The 21145-nt window shown below is 39.7% G+C and overlaps 1 protein-coding gene across 1 annotated transcript; it reads left to right on the top strand.

The window, feature by feature from the left end:
- The first annotated feature begins 375 nt into the window (after positions 1–375).
- Positions 376–20799, top strand: kcnj3a (potassium inwardly rectifying channel subfamily J member 3a). The gene is made up of 3 exons (XM_034561540.1): positions 376–1948; positions 2832–3048; positions 18876–20799. Exons 1-3 carry the CDS (start codon positions 1271–1273, stop codon positions 19469–19471), a joined length of 1491 nt encoding a protein of 496 aa, XP_034417431.1. The 5' UTR covers positions 376–1270; the 3' UTR covers positions 19472–20799.
- The last annotated feature ends 346 nt before the right edge of the window (positions 20800–21145 follow it).

Below are 21145 nucleotides of genomic sequence, written 5' to 3'. Positions count from 1 at the left end.
AGCATTCACAGGATAGAGTGGGTGAAGCCACCCATGGGATGGAAAAGGGGTCATCAGTGTCTGTTAGTGCGGATGACAATGGACATATTTGTACACCAGGATGCTTCATGGCAGTGTATTTCAGAGATAGAGATAAAGCTGTGAATCACTGCTATTCATTTTTCATATTTGCATAAACATATTGACCCATTTAGTTATACTATAAAGATCCAGAATCATGTTTATTCTCTTGCTAAAGGCTGAACGTGGCATTTAGTGAGATTATTATTATTTGTAAGTCATCACGATATATTGGCTGCTGTTTCTCATATTTGATCACTTGGAAATAAATAACCTGTGAAATCAGGCGAACCCTCTTCCCTCCTCCTCCAGATTGTCTGTCTTTGTAGTACCACCAGGCAACAGTGAGCGCATCACTGGAGCTGTGGAAGTGCGCAGGAGCCGCGCAGGGAAATCGACGGGAAAGAGGGATCTAAGCGGCCAAAAAGAGCGTCTGGTGGATCTCTACTGCTGAACCATGAGAATCCAGTCGACATTTCTCTAAGAGAATGGAATAGGTGCCCGAAAAGAGCCTTGTTAATCAGCGTCGATGCGCGCAGCCAAAAATGACGACAGTGGGACAGTGATTTTCTTTCTCCATCTCGTCATTTTGTACATGCATATGCTTGGATGCAACTCTATCTCACATGTATACATATTCCCAAGGAAGGGCTGGAAACCGAATCCTATCCAACACAGACGCAAGTGCCCACAGAGACGTGTCATCCTGGAAACCATTTCCAGCGTCTAATTACGCGGAGATATTTGGTGTTTTTGGGGGGCCGTGGAAGGATTTTGAACTTTCGCATGAAAACTTACTCTGTGAGTACAGTTTTGAACAGGTCGATACAGCCCCAACCTTCACGGGCGATGAGTAATCCACGACGCAGCCACTGATAAACCTGTAAAAACCTGGACGGTGACGGGCGCGTTTGGATACCTCACCCTGTGGGTCGCTTATTTTTTTTCACATGGCTTCTATCTTCGGGGTTTGTGAACTACTCGTCCGTTATTGACATTTCATGGCTGTAGAGTGTAGCAACAGTAGCGTGTGGCGGAAGAGGACGGTGCAAGACTAACTGGGGGCGAAAACAGGACACTTGTATCGCCTTATTTCCAAAGAGGAGACATTGCGCACGGGCATTAACGACTGCAGCGACTACAACACAGACTTTTTTGTTGTTGGTATCACTGAATCCTTTGTGATTTCCTTCGCTGCTGTCATCGTAGTATGTCTGCACTTCGAAAGAAATTTGGGGACGATTACCAGGTAGTGACCACCTCATCCAGCGGGTCTGGATTCAACCAGCCTCCCCCAGAGAAAAAGAGGAAGAGGCAGCGCTTCGTGGACAAGAACGGGCGATGTAACGTCCAGCATGGGAACCTGGGTGGTGAAACCAGTAGATACCTCTCAGACTTATTCACAACACTAGTAGATTTGAAATGGCGCTGGAATCTATTTATTTTCATCCTCACCTACACCGTCGCTTGGCTCTTCATGGCCTCCATGTGGTGGTGCATCGCGTACATCAGAGGAGACCTCAACAGAGTGCACAATGACAAATACACCCCGTGTGTGGCCAACGTCTATAACTTTCCTTCCGCCTTTCTCTTCTTCATAGAGACCGAGGCCACTATAGGATATGGTTACAGATACATCACAGACAAATGCCCCGAGGGGATCATTCTCTTTCTTTTCCAGTCGATCCTCGGATCAATTGTCGATGCCTTTTTGATCGGCTGCATGTTTATCAAGATGTCTCAGCCCAAGAAAAGGGCCGAGACGTTGATGTTCAGTGAACACGCGGTGATTTCTATGCGAGATGGGAAACTAACTCTCATGTTCAGGGTCGGCAACCTGCGTAACAGCCATATGGTCTCTGCTCAGATCCGCTGCAAATTGCTGAAAGTAAGTGATGCTACTTTTACTCGGGATGCATCGACTGTTTTAGTTCTGTTCTTTTTATTTATCATGTCTCAGTCCATGCTGAACTGATGCTGAATGGCGTACATCTTAACATTACGCCATGACTGCAATTTTGCAAATAAATACAAATAGACCATAAGTCACCAAGGCATATTTTTCAAAACTGATGGGGGAAATCCATCAAGTTTGAGGCCTTTCATCAGACCTCGGGAAGAACATGTTGTTCATATACTCACTGTTTTAATGTGTTAATACTTGTATAAATGTGCTGATGTTCCTTATTAGGAGAACACCATCTATGGATTGCCATGCTGTCCAGCTGCTGGCTTCACAAAAGTCCTTAGTAAACATATACAAACTTTGAAATGTTCTACAATGCAAATATCCACCAATTATTATGTAATAATACTCTGGAATAATATAGGAAATTAAATTCAGGCTTCTATAAAGTTTAAGGTAAGTACAAACTCAGTTTTCCCCAATGAGCACTGTAACCATATCCATCTTCGTGAATTATTAAAACAGTTTTATAATTCATAATTTCCATGTGCTGACACAGCAGGTTATAAGGCAGATGAACCCAGAGACAACAAGACATTTTAAGTGGATTTGATTCAGTTTTGACGAAAATGACACATTTTATGTCCCAGTTGTACATCAGATCACATCCTAATTTGGATTTTCTTGACAATGTCAATTAAGAAAATTATAGCAATTTTTCTGATATGCTGATTGGTTACTCTGATTGGATATACATGTGAAAATCTCCAACAAAGGCTCTGATGTGCTGTAGATAAGTCTGTCTTACCCCTTCCCTCCCCCACTCAACATCTCCGTCTCTGTCTTTTCCTGTACGCTTCCTTAGTCTCGCCAGACGCCCGAGGGCGAGTTTCTTCCGCTGGATCAGTTGGAGCTGGACGTGGGTTTCAGTACCGGGGCAGACCAGCTCTTCCTCGTCTCCCCACTCACAATCTGCCATGTGATTGACACCAAAAGCCCCTTCTACGACCTCTCCCAGAGGTCCATGCAAACAGATCAGTTTGAAATTGTGGTGATACTGGAAGGAATAGTCGAGACTACAGGTTAGTACAAGCAAACGTACATTATATCGGCCTCCTGTTCAAAATGAGAGCTTGTTTTGTTGCATGTTGTGACTGCGGCCTAAATGTACAGTAGCTGACGATGTTGTCCTTACAATGTTTTGAAGTGCTGCAATATCGATTTCTGCAACAAATCTCATGGATCATTTTGAGCTCTATCATCGTTGTGAATACTTCCAAATGGACACACTATTGACCCTTTTATTGCATTTTATAGATTTTTTTTCTGTGGCACACATACAGAGACACAAGTAATATGAGAGGTGAACATCATACATTGTTGATGATTCAGGCATTAAGAGAACCAGTAGAGCCAATATTTAAGCCACATGTGAGCTGTGGAACCATTTCAAACTCCAGCAGGGTCAAAGTTAGGCTATATACATTTTCTTTTTCTCATCTGAAACAAATTCCATTCCTCTGCCTTTGTGGCCATGCAGCATTTACCTCGTAGCTGCTTTTCTCTGAGGGGATAATAAATGTGCTTTGTAAGGGCCCTGTGGAATTAGGGAACTCCATTTCCACAAGATGAGTAATGCCCAGAGTAAAATTCTCCACTGTGGTCATTTTGAATTCAACCGTTTATTTGACACCGCTGACATAGGGTGAGCTCCTTTAGGGTTTTCGAATGAACGGAGGAGCAGTTGTAATAGATTGGTTGAGAGAAAACAGCATGTGGAGATGTGACAGGGAGACTGACACAGAGGACCGCAATTAGCAAAGATCTTCAGTTCCTAATAGATAGTTTTAATAATTTAATGCTGTTTCATAAATTCATTCTGCAGTTGAGACATATCCCAACGGCATTCTTGAGATTCTTCAGTTTATGACTGAAGCTTTTATGTCTATCTGATGAGATTTGACATATTCATAAGTATGGTGCTTTAATGTATAATAATATGGAGTATGAGTACAGTCAGTTTAAACACCTGATGTATATATCTTTCTTTCTTTCTTTCTTCCTTTCTCTCAGTTGATTATATATTGATCCAATTAATTATCAGTAAACATGTAGTTTCAAAGTTGTTGTTTTTATGACAGTAATTGTAAAATTGCTGTTGTCTACAGGTTGCTTTGGTTTTAAGGTATGGATATATTCATTGTGGCAATGTGACTAAATTCTCATTGATATATTATCAAGTATTTTCAGTGTGGCAGTGACTGTCACAGAACCACGTGTCCTTGTATCATTTATAATAGTCACAATCTCAGTTTTGATTAAACGGGTTGGTTCGGGAATGTTATGCTCACGTTTGTACGTTATAGGCATTTCTGCATGGAGAAGCAGTTGTGGTTATGTGGAGTCGGTCGAAAAGGCTGATGTAAAAACAATCTATGGTTAAAAATTGATGTACAGTGAAAGTCTAAATCCTCAGACGCTTTCATTCCTGGCCACTGTAACTCTGTTTCCATGACAACCTCTCCTTGAGTATTCAGGATTGCAGCACTGCACCTAAACTTAGTTTTTTTATTCCTATGGTATAGGAATCATAACACAAGTTCAGTAATAAAACAGGCAAACATGCAATGCTGAACGTTAAATGAAGTTGCTTTGTTGACAACAAGGCCTGGTATTAAGGAGGATCTCTTCTGAAATATATAAAGCACACGGAGGCGTTCCTGTAGCAAGAAGTGCTTGCCAGAACAGGTGTTACAGCAGAGAAAGAATAAGATGAAATATTTATGAGGCTTGGTGTTTACTAGCGAAGAAGCTGCCCAACTCCCCAGATCTAGGTTGTTGTTGTTGTTGTTTTGTTATGTGTGGAAAACCGTTGTCTGGAACACAAGTGAAAGTACTTTCCACTACATATTAAAGCTACACAATCACTGCCTCTGTGTCCTTTCTACTATTTAATAACACACGGCAATTGACCCTTTTTGACAAAGCGACCTTTTGTCCTGCATTTATTATATATAATGTTTTGGACTGACTTTATGCATCTCGGAACAGCACCTGTATAGAATTATTCCATTTAGCTGTGACCTCTACATTGTATATAAAAAGCAAGAGCTATTTCTTATTCCTTGTGAAGAGGAGCCCAATGTGTTTGTGATCACCACCTGAGTGAGATGCACCATCCAAACGAGACATGTCGGAGGTCTGGAGTAATGCCAGTTGTGGCTTTGCGGTATCGAGTTTGGTTTTCTTACGGAAGATGTTGTGCGGCTGTGGAGGAATTGGCTTTACATTACGTTGCAATTAATGTACTGTATTGCACTTTTGCTGTAGATGCGATCTGATTGCTCGCCCTGCAAAACACAATAGCTGTAAGAAAGAAAAGCACAAACAAGAAGCCGTTAGTAATACGTTAACAGCACTTGGGATACTGTCTGACACAATAACAATCAATAAGAGCAACACAAACCACAGCACTCCCCAACAAGTATAGAGTTACAACAGTGGCCTTTGCTCCAGAGCACATATGCATGAAAGGCCCTGTGTGTTACGTTGTTGATGTCAATCTCAGAACAATAACACCAAGCTGAGTTACTCCTGCATTATTTGTGCATTGCAGGCATGTCATGTTTGGATAACACAAGAGGAATTGAACACGGCTGGAATTAATGACTGCAGCCCAGTGGAAATTGATGATCAATACAATTTGTAAAAGAAATTAAAATGTTGTGACAAAATGAAATGCCTACTTACTTTGGTTTATTTGATAAGGGGACAGTGCACATTAATACAAACATTTCTGTAAATGCGCCAGAGTTAGCCAAGAGGCTATTTTTCATCTGTCGTCCCGAGAGGCAGATGTTACAAAACAAACAAATAGGAGTAAATATACAAGGTTATACAATATTGACGCTTTACAATGGGTGCACAAACAATGAATAGAGTGAGAATATTAATATATGTAGTATCATCATTCAGAAGACTCTTAGACATTGTCAAGTATAACAAGACATGCAACACAGAGGCTCACAAATTAAACACACACAAAGCAAATAAAACGAGGGATAATTATGTTAAAATAGAATGGACTAAAGACAAGATTATGCTGCATTGTTAGACACTAAAAGAACACTAGATACTATATTTTATGGTTGGACAATACGTTTATGCATTCTCACAGAGTCTCTTGTAGCATGGTGGAAAACAAACTCAATATTCTCTCATTTAAATATTATATGATATATATTATTTTGTACAACATTCTGTTAATATGCTGATTATTTGCAACAGCGACCAAACTGCTTTTTATCAACCTACTGAAAAATTGGAAAGTCTCAAATGTTCACTTTGAAAAGTCTCGAGCCATGTACGTTCACAATTCACAACCCCAGTAACACGATTCCCATAAATGTAACACTCATATTATAGAAAAACACGTTGCCAACTTTATTTGAGCAAAAGTAGGGGTACTATGTAACAGAGGTACAAAACACTGTGGAACTCTGTAACCAGTGGCTTCTATTTCACATACCATTTGCTCTGGACATAAAAAGGAAAGAAAAGAGAAGTCAAAGAAAAGCACAGGTGTTACATGTCAGTGTCCGATACATCTCAGCTGCTCGAGTCCTTCTGCACATGTTCCTAACTTTGGCATAACTATGATGCTAACCGGTGCTTAGAACGAGAGCAGAGAGGAGCGACTCCGAAGTGCACGTTTGTGTTGGTCTGAATGACGTAGTTTTTTTTGGACTTCTTCAAATTCACGTCTGATCATTTTGGAGGTGAGAAATAAACTATACATTTGGAATATTTGCAGTTCCACGTAAAATGCTGATGGTGGATTGTAAAAATGTCTCACTGTTATCGGAGTTGAGAACGCATGAGTTTAATTGGAAGCAGTTGCTAGCCAGAGGGCGAGTCGGGCCCACAGACCCTGCTGTGTGGTTCTATAGTGGAGGAGCATAGTGGGGCTAACTGGAGGATGTTTAGGGGCCGTGAGATAGAGGCAGCCGACTAAGAGTCAAGCATCATGTATATATCAGAGAATACCATAATAATAATAATAATAATAATACATATTATTATTATCAATAATATGTATTGTATTGTTACATTTTCTTCAAACGGACACTATTCAAAATCTGCACAGTTTATTTCTCGCCTCAATGGGTTGAAATACCCAGAAAAGTATGATGGCTTGAATAATGCAAAAAGTGACCGGATGCATACATCCTAGTATTTTTGTCAGACTTTTTTATGCACAAATTCAAAATGTCCATAAAAACAGGTAGATGGAAATGCACTTAATGTCACAGTGAGCCAGCATTCACAATACCAGGAACAGCTGAGAAGGAATCCAGTTATCATTTATTTTATTTGTTGGGCTTCTTCTAAATATATCATGTTTATCATGAACATGTGAAAAATATTTACAAAATCACATTTTTATATAGTACCATCTTGACATTCCATCTTAAAATACATCGAAGTTTATATATGTGTCCCATTTACACCAGTAATGCTGTTCAACGCTGCACAGGCTTAAACACCAAGCCAGAGGCAATCTGTTCATTAGTGGAGCTGATTCTTGGGAACCCAAAATGAACGGTAGCTGCCAGCAACAGACGTTTAGGTTCCTCCATCCATGAAACTAATCAGTGTAATGATTTTCAGTGTCGGATTTGTACATGATGCAGTTACTGAATGCTGCAGATCCCGTATGCTGAAGATCTAATCGAATGTGTATTGTATAATTTAAGACCAGGCCGTTTTCAGCTTTAAGAAATAATAAGCAACACACATAGACAAGCTGATGATTTATTTTGTGAGTAACTCATTCAACAGAAAGAGGTTTGTCAGCACACCAGTCTATCCCTGACGTTCTGTATGGTGTTTAGGATCTCACGTGGTCGCAGATCTTCACCAGCTCTGCAAAGTGTTTTTTAATTTACTCATCAGCTACGAAAAGCAATAATTCCTGAGGATAAACTGTGTCATCAACACAAACCTCTTTTATTTTCAAAAGGATGTGACTTCCATGCAAATGTGTGCAGTGTGATCATTACATTTGCCGTGAAATGCATAACACGCTGCAAATAAGTCATATTTAGACATGTTTTCTTTTAGCAAAGTTGACATGATTTTTTAGGACGTTAACTTCATGCTAAAATCTGCTGTCTTGTTAATTTTTTTTTTTGCTCTGAGACTTTTCAGTTAGACGTTTTTTTTTGCCCTCTTTTTGTGACACAGCACATTTGTATCGCAGGCCAACGCTCGCTGCTTACCGAACTAACACATAATCCCCATGTTTCTAAATGACTTTCCGCTGAATGTGCGATGCACACAAAACACATCGTCCCACTTCATATCTTGATTAGGTTATGAGGCAAATGGTGGAAAAAATATGAAAAAGTCTCCTCTCTTCAATAAAGTCTTGTGTTGATTTTGATTATTTTGAAAGATTTCTGTCAGCCCACTATTTTTCATACTGCTACAACCAGCTATCTGCTCATTTTAAAACGAGTGTGGGTGGCAGGGGGTTGGTTGGATATAAACAGGATCCACTGGTAATGTTTATTCATGTGTGCATAAATGCAGTATTGACTGGTGAGAACAGCTTTGAATAATTAATTGCCTACCTATATGCTTAGTATTTGACACTGTGCCACTCTTTCTTTTAAATAAAGTCTGTGTTTAGACCTGTGTAGTATTCAGGGGAAAAGTTAGGGGGAAAAAAAGCTGAAAATATATATTTTATAAATTATGTGAATTGATGGATCCAGAATAAATAACAATCAAATATATTCATTGTTTATTTTAAAAAAGTAATTAAAGTGACTCTTGCCACTCAGTAAAAGTAATTACCTGACCATAGCAATAATGTTGTTATATGACAATCACCATAGCGTCAATTAAGTAACTGTTATGCAACAAATACACAAAGTGTATATTAAGAAATTAAATTAAGTATAATAATTGCCCCGTCCAACTAGTCAGCATAATTAATTTGAAACGTTTATTGCCACGGATTAGCCGAGCAGTCTGTCATGGCCCGATCTATGTTTCATCATCAGCAGCGGTAATTGAAATGAAAATGGAGAACTTTCTAATGTGCCGGAGGCCCAGTAGTTTAAATCATATGAGTAAGAGGTCCTCGCCCCGGAGGTCTGGGGTCGCCAGACGTCAGGAGCTCCAGAGCTGAAGTAAACAATGGCGCAAGTGAACCCCGGATATGAGCCAGGACTGTGCAGAAACTGACCATAACTCATTCGGATTCATAATCCCTTCCTGTTGCGGCCATGCTGGTCCCAGAGTTAAAGTGTGTTCATTGGGGAAACTAAGGCTGCAGATCAGGTGACAGCAGGAATTTCCAATTAAATCTAATGTGCTCAGGGTGAGAACTCAGGAGAGAAGTGTCTGTCCCAGCTGAGCTCCCCCTGTGTAGCGATAAGCCCCGTGTTGGATACCTTACAGCTCACTTAAAATGCATTTCGTGCGTTTGGTTCATTTGACTTTATTAACAACACTGAACATTTTTCTGCTACCTGCCTTCAATATTTCAGCATGACAAATATGGATAATATAAGCAGTATTGCAAAGAGGTGTAAATATACACAAGTATAGTCCTGAATATACGATATTCTAATAAACTGTCCTGGTGATCTTCCTGGTAAGGCACATGATGTGTGAATTGCAATACTTTTAATTGTAATGGAGTATTTTTACATTATGGTACATTTACTTAAGTAAAGAATCTTTTTTTTTTAGAGTGTAAACAGATTGTAAAGCCCACTGAGGCAAATTTGTAATTTGTGATTTGGGGCTATACAAAATAAACTGAATTGAATTGAATTTGAAGTTACATTTTAAATTATTTCAGAGGCTTGCTTAAGTGGTACTTTTTACATACTGCAGTATATTATATTATTATGGAATGGATATTAAATTATGAAGATGTGTATAATCAAATTAAATCAATTACAATAGTCCCAAAATTAATAGTATGTTCCATTTTATGTGTCTACATTATGGTGTAATGGAGTGTATACTGCATATACTGTATATTGGAGTTATGTTGACAAGATAATTCAGTTCATTACAACATTGAGAACAAATACACGCTCTAAATCAACATAGAGACGAGTCAACACCTCAAAAAGTCTTAGAAATGAACTAAACTTTAGCTTCACAAAAGACTGTTGGATTTGATTACATTATAAAAATGTTCATGATATTTTGTCCACCCCCTGTATATTGACATCTGCTGAACAACTCACTACACTCTGCACAAGAGCCGCCCTGTTTGCTGGAGCTTGCATGCTGCTTTGAATAAGGCTAAAATTAGCGTTACTAATTTTAGATAAACAAATGGGTATTCTAGGAACTCATCTGTGAGATTTTCCTCTTATGTCTACTGTACATACAATAATTGCACTGCGGATGAACTCCACATAATCGGCATGGCAGCGAACCGGCAATGACATCCTGGATTCATTATCCCTTTTACATGAACTGTGCTGGCTTCCCAAGGGGGAGCAAGGTAATTGTGTCTTTAGGGATTTGTCAAGTCTGTGTTGGACGGCAATAAATCACCAGCAGAGGAGGTGTGGTGGCAGACCTGGGATGAACTGTTGTGACCAAATCACCTGAAATGCATTCACCAATAATGCCTCAGCCTTCCTGTCACGCTGAGAAGAGTTAGATATAATTGACTTGGTCCTGGTTGTCTTTATCTTAGAAGACGTGCGCCCCATGCTGTTTTTGGTAATTAAGAACACAAACCGTAGACCTCGGTATTAACCCCTGTATAGATGAAGGACGGGACACTCGGGGCAAAGTGTAACATGGCCATAATTGAGATAAAATTGTAGCTCCACTTGCCTAAGAGGAAATGAGGAAGGTTGTGATGCACTTGCAGTGCTGGTCACTGGCAGCATTGATTGGTTGGGCTGCGACCGTCTCTTAAGTGCAGGTGAATCAATCCGGCAGCCTAAACACACGGCCACATGAACATGTTGTTCTTAAGACCTGTCTTCTAACAAGACTCTCCTCTGGGACTCCTCTCTGTCTGTTTTTGTCACTCAGACGTGCTCGAATTTACTGGAATAATCTGCTGTCGCACTTAAATGACAAACAAGAGGGGTGTTTTCTTACCAGAGAGTTACTCCTGATTAGCAGCACCTACGTCTGAGATCTCTTCAGGCTTAGAATTCCCTCTTTCGTGTCCCCCCCTTTCAGCTATATCTCCTCTTCATGACTGAAGTAGAAGTAATACAGATAAATATGAGATTAGGGAACTCACTCAGTCTGTTTTATGGAGAGAAAATGGTGTTCTGATCATTTCTGCAATCAATACGAAATGAGGAGAAAGTAATTCATAGCTCCATTTAGTTTGGATACCATGGGATTTTTTCTATATGAACAATTGTGGTCGTTTGGCCTCAAGGAAATCCATAAATTGCTGGTTCCCTTTACAGCAGTATTGAGATGGCCTTCACTTGGTAATATGTGCTCTCCTGGCTGAGTTAATGACCGACTGCCATATGTTCCTCTAGTCTGCCCGACATCCCACCTTGTGTGGAGATGGTTGGCAGCCCCTGTTCCGATTCCCTTCCCTTTTCCAACAGCCTCCACACTCAAGCATTTGCCTCGGCATCCAGGCTCTCCCCTCCCCCACAGCAGTGCACTTCCCCTGCCTTTTCCCTCCAGCTTCCTCCTCGCTCTCATTGCTCAGCCGGTGCTGTATGTGGAATAAACATCAGAGCTGCAAACAAGTCCAAGCCACCTTCACAAATGGATCACATTGGGAAGCAGTATTTAACAGAGGGAGGGGACTTATTTCCATCTTTGAAAAAGTAAAACTGTAAAAAAGAAAAAAGAAAAAAAGGTCACTGAATGCTTGTGGATCTCTCTACACTTTATCACTTGATGGTGGTCACCATAGAAACAGATTATCCGAGAGGACTTGTGGCCACAATAGCAGTATCTGTATGAAAATGTGATACCCTGTTATATGTCGGTATTGTTCTGTCCTTTTTTAACATTACATTGAACAGGGTAACGAGTCAGTTGTAAAAAGCCCCCCCCCCCCCCCCCCCCCCAGCATCCTTATATTCTGCTCTCCTTCGGCTTTACACTACCGCAGTCAGCGCAGCAGCTTAATATGTCGTTACACCGATCCTAGAACAAGACAAAGGGGTATTCTGCTTCCTGTTTTGCAATGTGAAGAACAGAATAATTGTCTCGAATTAATTGCTGCTCCTCACAATCCAGCAATTCAATAAAGGCATTTTGTGGGCATCCTTGGCCGCAGCGAGTGCCCGACATTGAGAGCGGGATGAATCTTGGATGGTGTTATGTGGCGGTGCTCTGTATGTGCAGCATCCAGATTCACATGCTTTGTATGTTTTTGCACGCATCGTTCTCATACACAACACTTGAGCGGTTTCCACAGTGTGATAGACTGTCAGGGGACTTTGCTGACAACACTGCAATGTTGTGTGCGTGCGTGTGTGTGCACGTGTGCATGTGCGTGTGTGTGACCATTCTGGTGACTTTGTGAAAGAAAGAAAGAGAGACAGGCGGAGGATATTTGTGATTATGTCACAAAATAGTCTTTGATGTCCACTTCTAGAGAAGTCATTTGACTAAAGCTTTATTGTTCCCGTCAATTTTGAGTATCGCTTGCTTCCTTCCGTTGTTGTATCATATAATAACACAAATTTAAGACAATAGCTTGAGGATCCGCCTCGATGGTGTGACAGAGCAGCAATAAATAGATCTCTGCTCTCAGGCCTGGCCCTTGACTTTTCTCCGTCCTCACTGTGTCAAGTGCAGATCTCCAGCTGAGAATTTGATTGAGCCAGGCACCAAATGGATATGATGCTTCTACAACCTGGATGAGCTTCTTTTAGATGAGAGTCAGTGAATACCACTTAGGCCAGGTTTTTTTATAGCTACTATCAAGAAACACTGGCAGGCTGCCTCAGAGTTTACAGTGCTTTTCTATTCCAACCCCCAAAGAACCCATTTTATCTGCGCTGTCACTCTGCTGACAGCACGGCTGCTTCACTTTGTTGGACCTGAGAAGCAAACAGCGCTCTGTGTTATCAAAGGAAAGTCCATTTATTTAGAGTCTCAAGCTGAGATGGCTTTTGGGTATCTTAATCTCAAAATTTATTTTTGACACTTCCTGCCTCTTTGCCTTTTTTTCAGTCCATAATGGAATCAGATAGAAGTCTAGTGAAACATTGCATAACACTGTACAGTGCAGATAGAGCACCTCTAATCCCCAGACAGACAGCCCATCTTAGTGCTGTGTAGTCATTCCCAAAGTCCACTTCATTCACTGAGGAGAAACAACAACATTTGATTTTCATATTGTGATTATGCCTGGAGATTTCATTTAAAAACATGATTGAAACGGAGGTGGCAGATCAATTTCACACATGGATGCAGAACACGTTTCTTCTATGCTTTTCTATCTTACTTCCTCTCTGAAGTTTCTTTCAATGGGATGCTTTTTTACATCTGTCTTGAATTCGTGGATTCAGCAGAGGATTAATCTAATGCCCCTCATGCTGTCATGTGGTTATTGCATACAGTATGAAAGAAGTAGACTGCCTGGTGAACTTCAGCCATGAGGGACTTTTGATGGGATTTCACACTTGTGTAGGATTAAGATTTGCATTGGCCAGTCAGCCCGAACGACCCAACCTTTATGCTGATGGTATACTTTTATGAAAAAATTGGACGGAGCTGTCATGGAGCAGCTCATGATATGTAACATTATTCGCAGTTTTATAATAAATATATAATTGTTATAAAAATAACAATGATCAGGTCAAATGAGAAAACAGTAATCCATATACAAGTTTATTCTTAACAGTAAAATTAAAAATGAAGAACTGCAGTAATGTGACAGGTTGATCAATACATATGTTACAGCAATCAATTCATAAATGGTTTGATATTTAACTACATTATACTCTAATACTTGTTTCTGTTACTTATGGAGGTATTGATTTATGTTTTTGAGATTTATTTGGGCAGCGTGCAAGCTGTAAACACAACATTGACATATCTAGCCCGTAGGTGGCTAAATATCTCCAGCAGGCTTAGACAACATTAGCAATCTATCATAGTTGTGTTACGGGCCACCCGGGGAATGGAAGTGCACTATTTACTTTCTTTTAACTTTGTTACGGTCAAGAGGTCTCCAGCAACTCTTGAGGAGACAGAACAAATATATATATATATATTAATATATATATATGGCTCTTTAACTGCTAAATGCTCTTATGTTCCCCAGCTAGTGTCTGTTACCTGTTTAGTGCAGGTAGTGTACAGCACAGGGTGTGTCAGAGCTTTTTCACTCCTGCTGCTGCTGGAAATTACTGATGTGAAAGATGAGAGTGAATCATAACAGTTAAGTTATTAAGAAATGCTCAGCAGAGCTGCGGGGCACTGTAGAGACAGCCTTTTTATGTGGTTTGTTCCTGTGACCCTTCCACATTACACATTTTATGAACTATTCATTTAAAATTATTGATCAGTGCAGCTTTACGTAATTTTTGAATGCAGTATTTTCACCTGACAGTAATTATTATCTTTTTGTTTTTTGGGACTTCAAATTACATTACATGTCATTTAGCTGACGCTTTTATCCAAAGCAACTTACAATAAGTGCATTCAACCATGAGTACAAACTCAGAACAATAAGAATCAAGAAAGTAACATTTCTTCAAAAAAGCCCAAACTACGAACATCAGAGGTAAAACCTTCAAATTGTTGTTTCTCCAACAAGCAATACCCAACAGTATAATTTACTAAAGTATAATAAAAAGAGAAGCAGTATATCCAGTTGAAAATGGCATTTGTTTTGCATTTTGGTTACAAAATCATAGATTATCTAATTGTCAAAATGATTGCTGATTAATTTGATTTTTGTAATTTTTATTTTTTCATAGAAACTAAGGGATTAAAGCCAATACAGCCATTGGATTAAAATCAGATAATTGTCTAAAAAGACAATTGAAAACAGCAAGACATGTTTTGTGAGAATTTAACGTAAGTAATGATGTAATATTTTGCTATTATTTTGGATGTAGGCCGGTGTGGAGTGTCGTGATAGTCGATTGGTTAAAGACCGCAGCGTTCCTTGTACGATTTGAGATAGCCAAAAACATTACAAAAGATCTAAAACAAAGACATAGCCAGGTGTACCCACGGAGTATAAAAAGCCTGTCCAGAAAATAAACAAAGCTTTTAATGCTTGTTTGGGTTTAACTTTCTTGACATACTGTATGTTAACTGTTGATGCCAACACCTCTAACTGACTGTGAAAACACTGCACAGCACACATCTCGGGTGTTTCTACCTCACTGAGGTTCAGTTACATGTCTCCAGCAGCAAACAGCAGCAGAGATAGGACAGTTATGTTGTTTCTCCCTTACTGTGTGTGCGTTGGACACAATGATCACATGGAATTGAATGTGGTGCCATGAAGATGACGCAGGGGTAAAACAATATCAAAGAGGACAAGGGAGAAAATCATTCTGTGCTTCGCTGATGAGAAGCCAGTGTGTGATGTACCTCTTGTGTGTCATAAAAGGTCACGTTTCAGAGACAGTAAAACCAGTTTGGTCTGACTCTGGAGCCACATGAATGATTTACCCCTAAATGGAAAATCCATTTTGAGTTGAGTTTGGATGTCGTGATCTGAGAGAGAGACTTTTGTTCTGTTTTGTCACTGTTACTTTTGACCAAACTCAGCAGTGAAGAGGTTTATGGCTGTCACATGCACACATTCCTACAGTTTTGTTTCCATAGAAACACTGAGTCCTGGGCAGGCGTGTGTTTTTGAGTTACATAAGCTTTTGCCAGTAATACAAAATACACACCGACATGGGTATTCTCATTTGACTGGATTCTTATTTTAAGGATTTACATTCAGCGAGTGGAGAAAATATATGAATCTGGTTTTATTGTTTTGTGCTATTTTTAGCTGTTAAACTGCACTGCGTTTGATCGCAAGGTCTCTGACTAACATAATGAGTAAATTTCCATCACATGCCATGGCCTGAATGAAAGTTGAGTCACACAGTTCACTATTGTTGCTGTGTCTGTTATACTGCGGGCCATATGGATGCAGGTGTTTGCAGAGCCGCCGGTTTTCATCAACAACATTGTACATATATACAACCATGTCCATGATTATGCAACGGCTCAGGCATCAGCTCATGAATTATGTATAGGAAGTAAATGCACATTAACGGCTATGATTAAGTCTAATCCCATTGTTAGTTTTTGAAGAAGGGTGTAGTTAATTAGACCATCCACATCAGTGAGATTTCTCCCTCTTTTTGGCGTGGGGTTGAGTGGCTCTGGAGAAGGGGAAACAGGTTGGAGAGGGATGGAGCCCCAGGCCAGCAGGGTTCATGTCTTTCCAGAGACGGAGGTCCTACAGTAACTCCTACACCATCTGCAGGAACAATAGAGCATTATTAATACATGTAAGATGAAGCTATTTGGGTCTTGTGTATTACTGTAGAAACTTCTTGCCTGAGGCATAATTTAATTTCACTCATTCCAACTTTTTTCCTTATCATGCACCAGCAAAGTAGCTATTGATGTTCTCGCCCTGTGTCTACTGTATGGACGGTCCAGTTAACAGTGCTATTCAATAAAGCAGGTCTGGCTGACTTCTGGTGGTGGTTAAGTAGCTGTTTTAAAATCAAAACAGCGAGCACTTTACACCAGAATCCCTGAATGTTACCTGTTGATGAACAAATGGTGACGATGTTTTGGCTAGAGGCCGTTTAAAAGGCTCACAATGCAATACAATTTCCATTCACACTTAAGTCTCAATCGCTTTGGCCCTAAAGTTCTCATTAGCTTTGCTCGCTTTATTCACTGCCACACACTTCCATATACCCAAAGGCTCCGGGAGGGTAAAGCAATAGTGCAGAAGTAATAATGTGAATACCCAGAACGCACTTGATGTGCAGTCTCTTGCACATCTGCGATTGTATACCGAGCTGTTATCAGTGAATTCTTTTATGACCTTGGGAATAGGGTGGAATCACAGATGCCGCCAGTTTCGATGATCACATCCTCACAATCAGCAGCGGTGTCTCACTGTGAGCGAGCGCTTCATCCTAGTTTGGACCCAACAGTCGCTGCCAGAACAATATTAAACTGGTAATTAAAACATTTGATAATAAGCTACTGCCGTCACTGATTTCCTAATGGATTTCAACAAGTCTTAACAAGAGTGCCCCCGGCCATTCCGCTCTGTTAAAATAAAAGCTTTTGGGACTGATGAAACCAATTTAGCGTTTTGTCTAAGATGTGAACCTAATTATAGATTTGCTATGCTCACTTTCAGTAAGAAATTAAAGTTGTGTTTTCATCTGAATATTAACTATGCCAAGATGGATGGGGCTTTGTTGTGAGCAATGTAGTATGATATAAGCTAGCAGCTACATAATAGTGGTGATGAGTAATCACTAATAAGCATCCAATAACCTTTTTTTGGATAATATCTATAAAGCTCATTGTTTCCGAAGATGTGAGGGGCGTTTTAAAGAAGGGATTTCAGTCAGTCCCTTGTGAGGAAACATTTTCTTTAAGTGTATCATTCTCCTCTTGCGCTGAGTTTGCAGAGCATACTTAATGGGTAGGCACACAAACCCAGAAAATGTCAAATAGGATATCTATATCCTATACATATATCTGTAGTCGGCAAATGACATCATTTTAAGCTTTTAACTAAATTGTCAGACTCACTTGGGCTTTTCTCCAGCTGAACAATGTTATGTAACGGATACTGCATGTAGCTTTTTTTATTTTATATTGAATTGGGGTTTCCTCTCTTGTGTCAGAAAGCTCAAAAGAAAATGTAGTGCGAGCTCGACCTCCTGAAGCCTTTGCCTGCAGCCAGCAGGCAGCCTGCACCTATTGTGGGTTCCAGCAATTAGATTATCTTAATCCTCTATCTTTTGTGGCCATGCTGAAGGTGTGGATGAACTGTTAAGCACCATGAGAGGCTATGTGGAGAAGACCTGTGTTATGAACAGTTCTGTAGCATTGCTCTGTTGGTGGGTCAGTTAAAGATATCCGGCGGATACCGACTGAAATAGTTGGATCGGGTATCGGTGGTGACGGGACCGATCTATTCATATCGATTCTGAAAGAAAGTAACAATTCGGTAAAATTGTGTTTATGTGTTAATTTGTTACTTTTTGTTTTACAAAGTTAGGAAAGCAATGTTTAAGTCATGCCTGATGTTGCATTACACATTTGAGAACAATCTCAGTCTCTAAATTAAAGTATGGTATGTTTGTGTTCAGGGTTGTCTTTTTATGCACTAATGAATGAGAAACAGTTAAAAACTAAATACAAATATATATATTTTCATATCAAAAGTGCATTGACAGTTCCTTATTAACAGGAATTTCAGAATTAAATATTTTATAAAAGGAATTAAATAGCCTTTTTATGAAACACATTCAACAAATAACTTTTAATTATCTTTCAATTTAGGCAGGAAATTACTAATAAACATCACATTTTGAAACTAAGAAATATCAATGAAGCTGTATTTAGGCAGCTGGCTTTTTATTAAATTAAGTACTTATTCATTGAGGCACTTTTGTTTGCAATATTGTTTGCTTTGTGATGTGAAATGGCAAGAATCCTGGTAAATAGTGTTTTGTTGATTATTATGGAACGATGCCAATCATATAATTAAATCAGGGCTTTGTTGTTGACTGGAGTCATGAAACGTTTCATCTTCATTCCTTACAGAGTCTGTGCCAAGAGATTTTGAGGCCTTATAAAAATAAATCTGATGATTCATCCACTCAATGGTTGGTATTTTTTTAATGTTGTTTCTTCTTCTTTTTGACAGGGATGACCTGCCAAGCGAGGACGTCTTACACCGAGGACGAGGTTCTGTGGGGACACCGCTTCTTCCCGGTTATCTCCTTGGAGGAAGGCTTCTTTAAGGTGGACTACTCTCAGTTCCACGCTACATTCGAGGTGCCCTCCACTCCATACAGCGTGAAGGAGCAGGAGGAGGCTCTGCTCCTCTCCTCGCCCCTCATGGCTCCTTCCCTGTGCAACAGTGGGGAGAAGAACAGCTCTCTGGACTGCCTGGAGACCCTGGAGGACAATGACAGCACCACCAAGCTGTCCGCCAAGCTCCAGAAGATCACAGGGCGGGAGAACCTGCCCAAGAAGTTACTGAGGATGAGCTCCACCACCTCTGAGATGACTTACAGCTTTGGAGACCTGCCCATGAAGCTGCAGCGAATCAGCTCTGTTCCAGGCGTCTATGACGATAAGCTGATGGGTAAGACCTCCAAGATCAGCACGGAGCCCATGAGTAAGTCTGTGGCGGACTTACCTCCCAAACTGCAGCGACTGGCTGGTGGAGGAGGGGGCCGGATGGACGGACACCTGCCGCCCAAACTCAGAAAGATGAATTCAGATCGCTTTACATAGAGCAGGCAACATATTTTAACGTATGCCACCAGTGTTTCCCTCACTGTGTCCTTGTACTATCCCTAATTTATTAATGGACAATATTCTTATATGAAAAGAAATGTATAAAATGTGCACATATACCTTATATGAAGTAGGGTGATGGAATTGAGCACATTTGTCCCGGGATGTGTGTACATGTTATGAAAGACCTCTGATATTTTTTTTAGGAAGATGTACAATTCGCACAATCTGGCATGTAAGAAACAGTGCATGTAGAGCAGAATCTCAATAATTTTTGGCATGACATTTATTGATATATTATTTTACAAAAACAATTTAATCTGTGATTTTACAGACGGTGAACAATTGCACAAAGCCATATAATTTACTACGTGGAAAACCTACATTACATGGTCCTAATTTGTGGTGACAAACAGCACATGCATTTGTTTTGAGTTGATTGCTTTTGTTGTTTAATGTAAAATTGTGGCAATGTTACGTTGATTGCATGCTCCTCTTATTGACTTAGCTATACAAAGGTAATGGACAAAGATGTTTAGCCTTAATTATATTACCTTGTTTCCATTTTCATGTTTGTTCACAGCTGGACTTTTGGTATATAGACTATTTTACCATGTGCGATTTTATGACTTTATGAGTTGATCAACTACAGAATATGTTGCTAGATGATGCATTTTGCATTTGAAAAAAAGTTATTATTGGCATCATATGACCTGTCTGAAGTGGGCACAATCCCACACAATTTTCACTTGCTTATTAAAGTAACACTTAAGTTGAAAGAGTCAATACTTTTACTTGATAAGCACAAAGCAATCATTATATAATACCCTGTGATATTAGACAGCATTTATGGGCATTCTTCTCATAAATCAACTACTTAGGACATGAGTATGTACTGTGCAATTTCTTTGTTTCATCATATAACAAAATCAACCTAAATATATGGTAGGGCTGTGTGGTCATTCATACAAGACACTCAATTAGAATTTCAACTTAGGTGTTACTTGTTAGATTTAGAGGTGGGCCCGTGAGGAAATCATAGCCTTTGTCTTAAGGGCCCATAATCTGCCTCCTTTGTGATTAAAGCAATAATATTATAATGACTATAATCTTTATATAGCCACAGGGTCTACCACAGCCCCATATTCATTATGTTAACTGAATCCATGCCATGAAATCTGGTTTTCTCTAAATGTGTCATAGACATTGTATGATACCCAATCTCTTCAGGAATAAAGATCTAACCTAAGTGTTTAGCATCTTGCTACTTTGAATAGATGTAATGCATCCTCTACCCGTTCAAATAAATAAAATGTATTACTTATTAAAGGGGGTGGTCAAAATGATGAAAGACCAACAACATGCTTACCTCACTGTGAAGAGCCGGCACTACGGTATAAATCTGATCTTTGCCAAAACCTAGGCATATTCAGATCACTGTGCACATAACAATTTTGACTTAAGTGCTTTCTTGCCCAGAGTTAGATGAAACATATGTAGCTACAGCCTGCAGATGGTTATCTTAACCTAGAATAAAGACTGCACATCAGCTAGCTTGGTTCTGTCCAAAGGTGAAAATAGTCTACCACTCACTACTTTAACATGATATGTCTTGTTTGTTTAAGATGTCTTTTTACTCAGTTTGTGTAATTCATTTCTTTTAATCAGCAC

The sequence above is a fragment of the Cyclopterus lumpus genome, chromosome 21 (genome assembly GCF_009769545.1).
Source record: "Cyclopterus lumpus isolate fCycLum1 chromosome 21, fCycLum1.pri, whole genome shotgun sequence".
Lineage (NCBI taxonomy): Eukaryota > Metazoa > Chordata > Actinopteri > Perciformes > Cyclopteridae > Cyclopterus > Cyclopterus lumpus.
The sequence above is the reverse complement of the archived record's forward strand: the minus strand, read 5'-3'. Positions and strand labels throughout refer to the sequence as shown.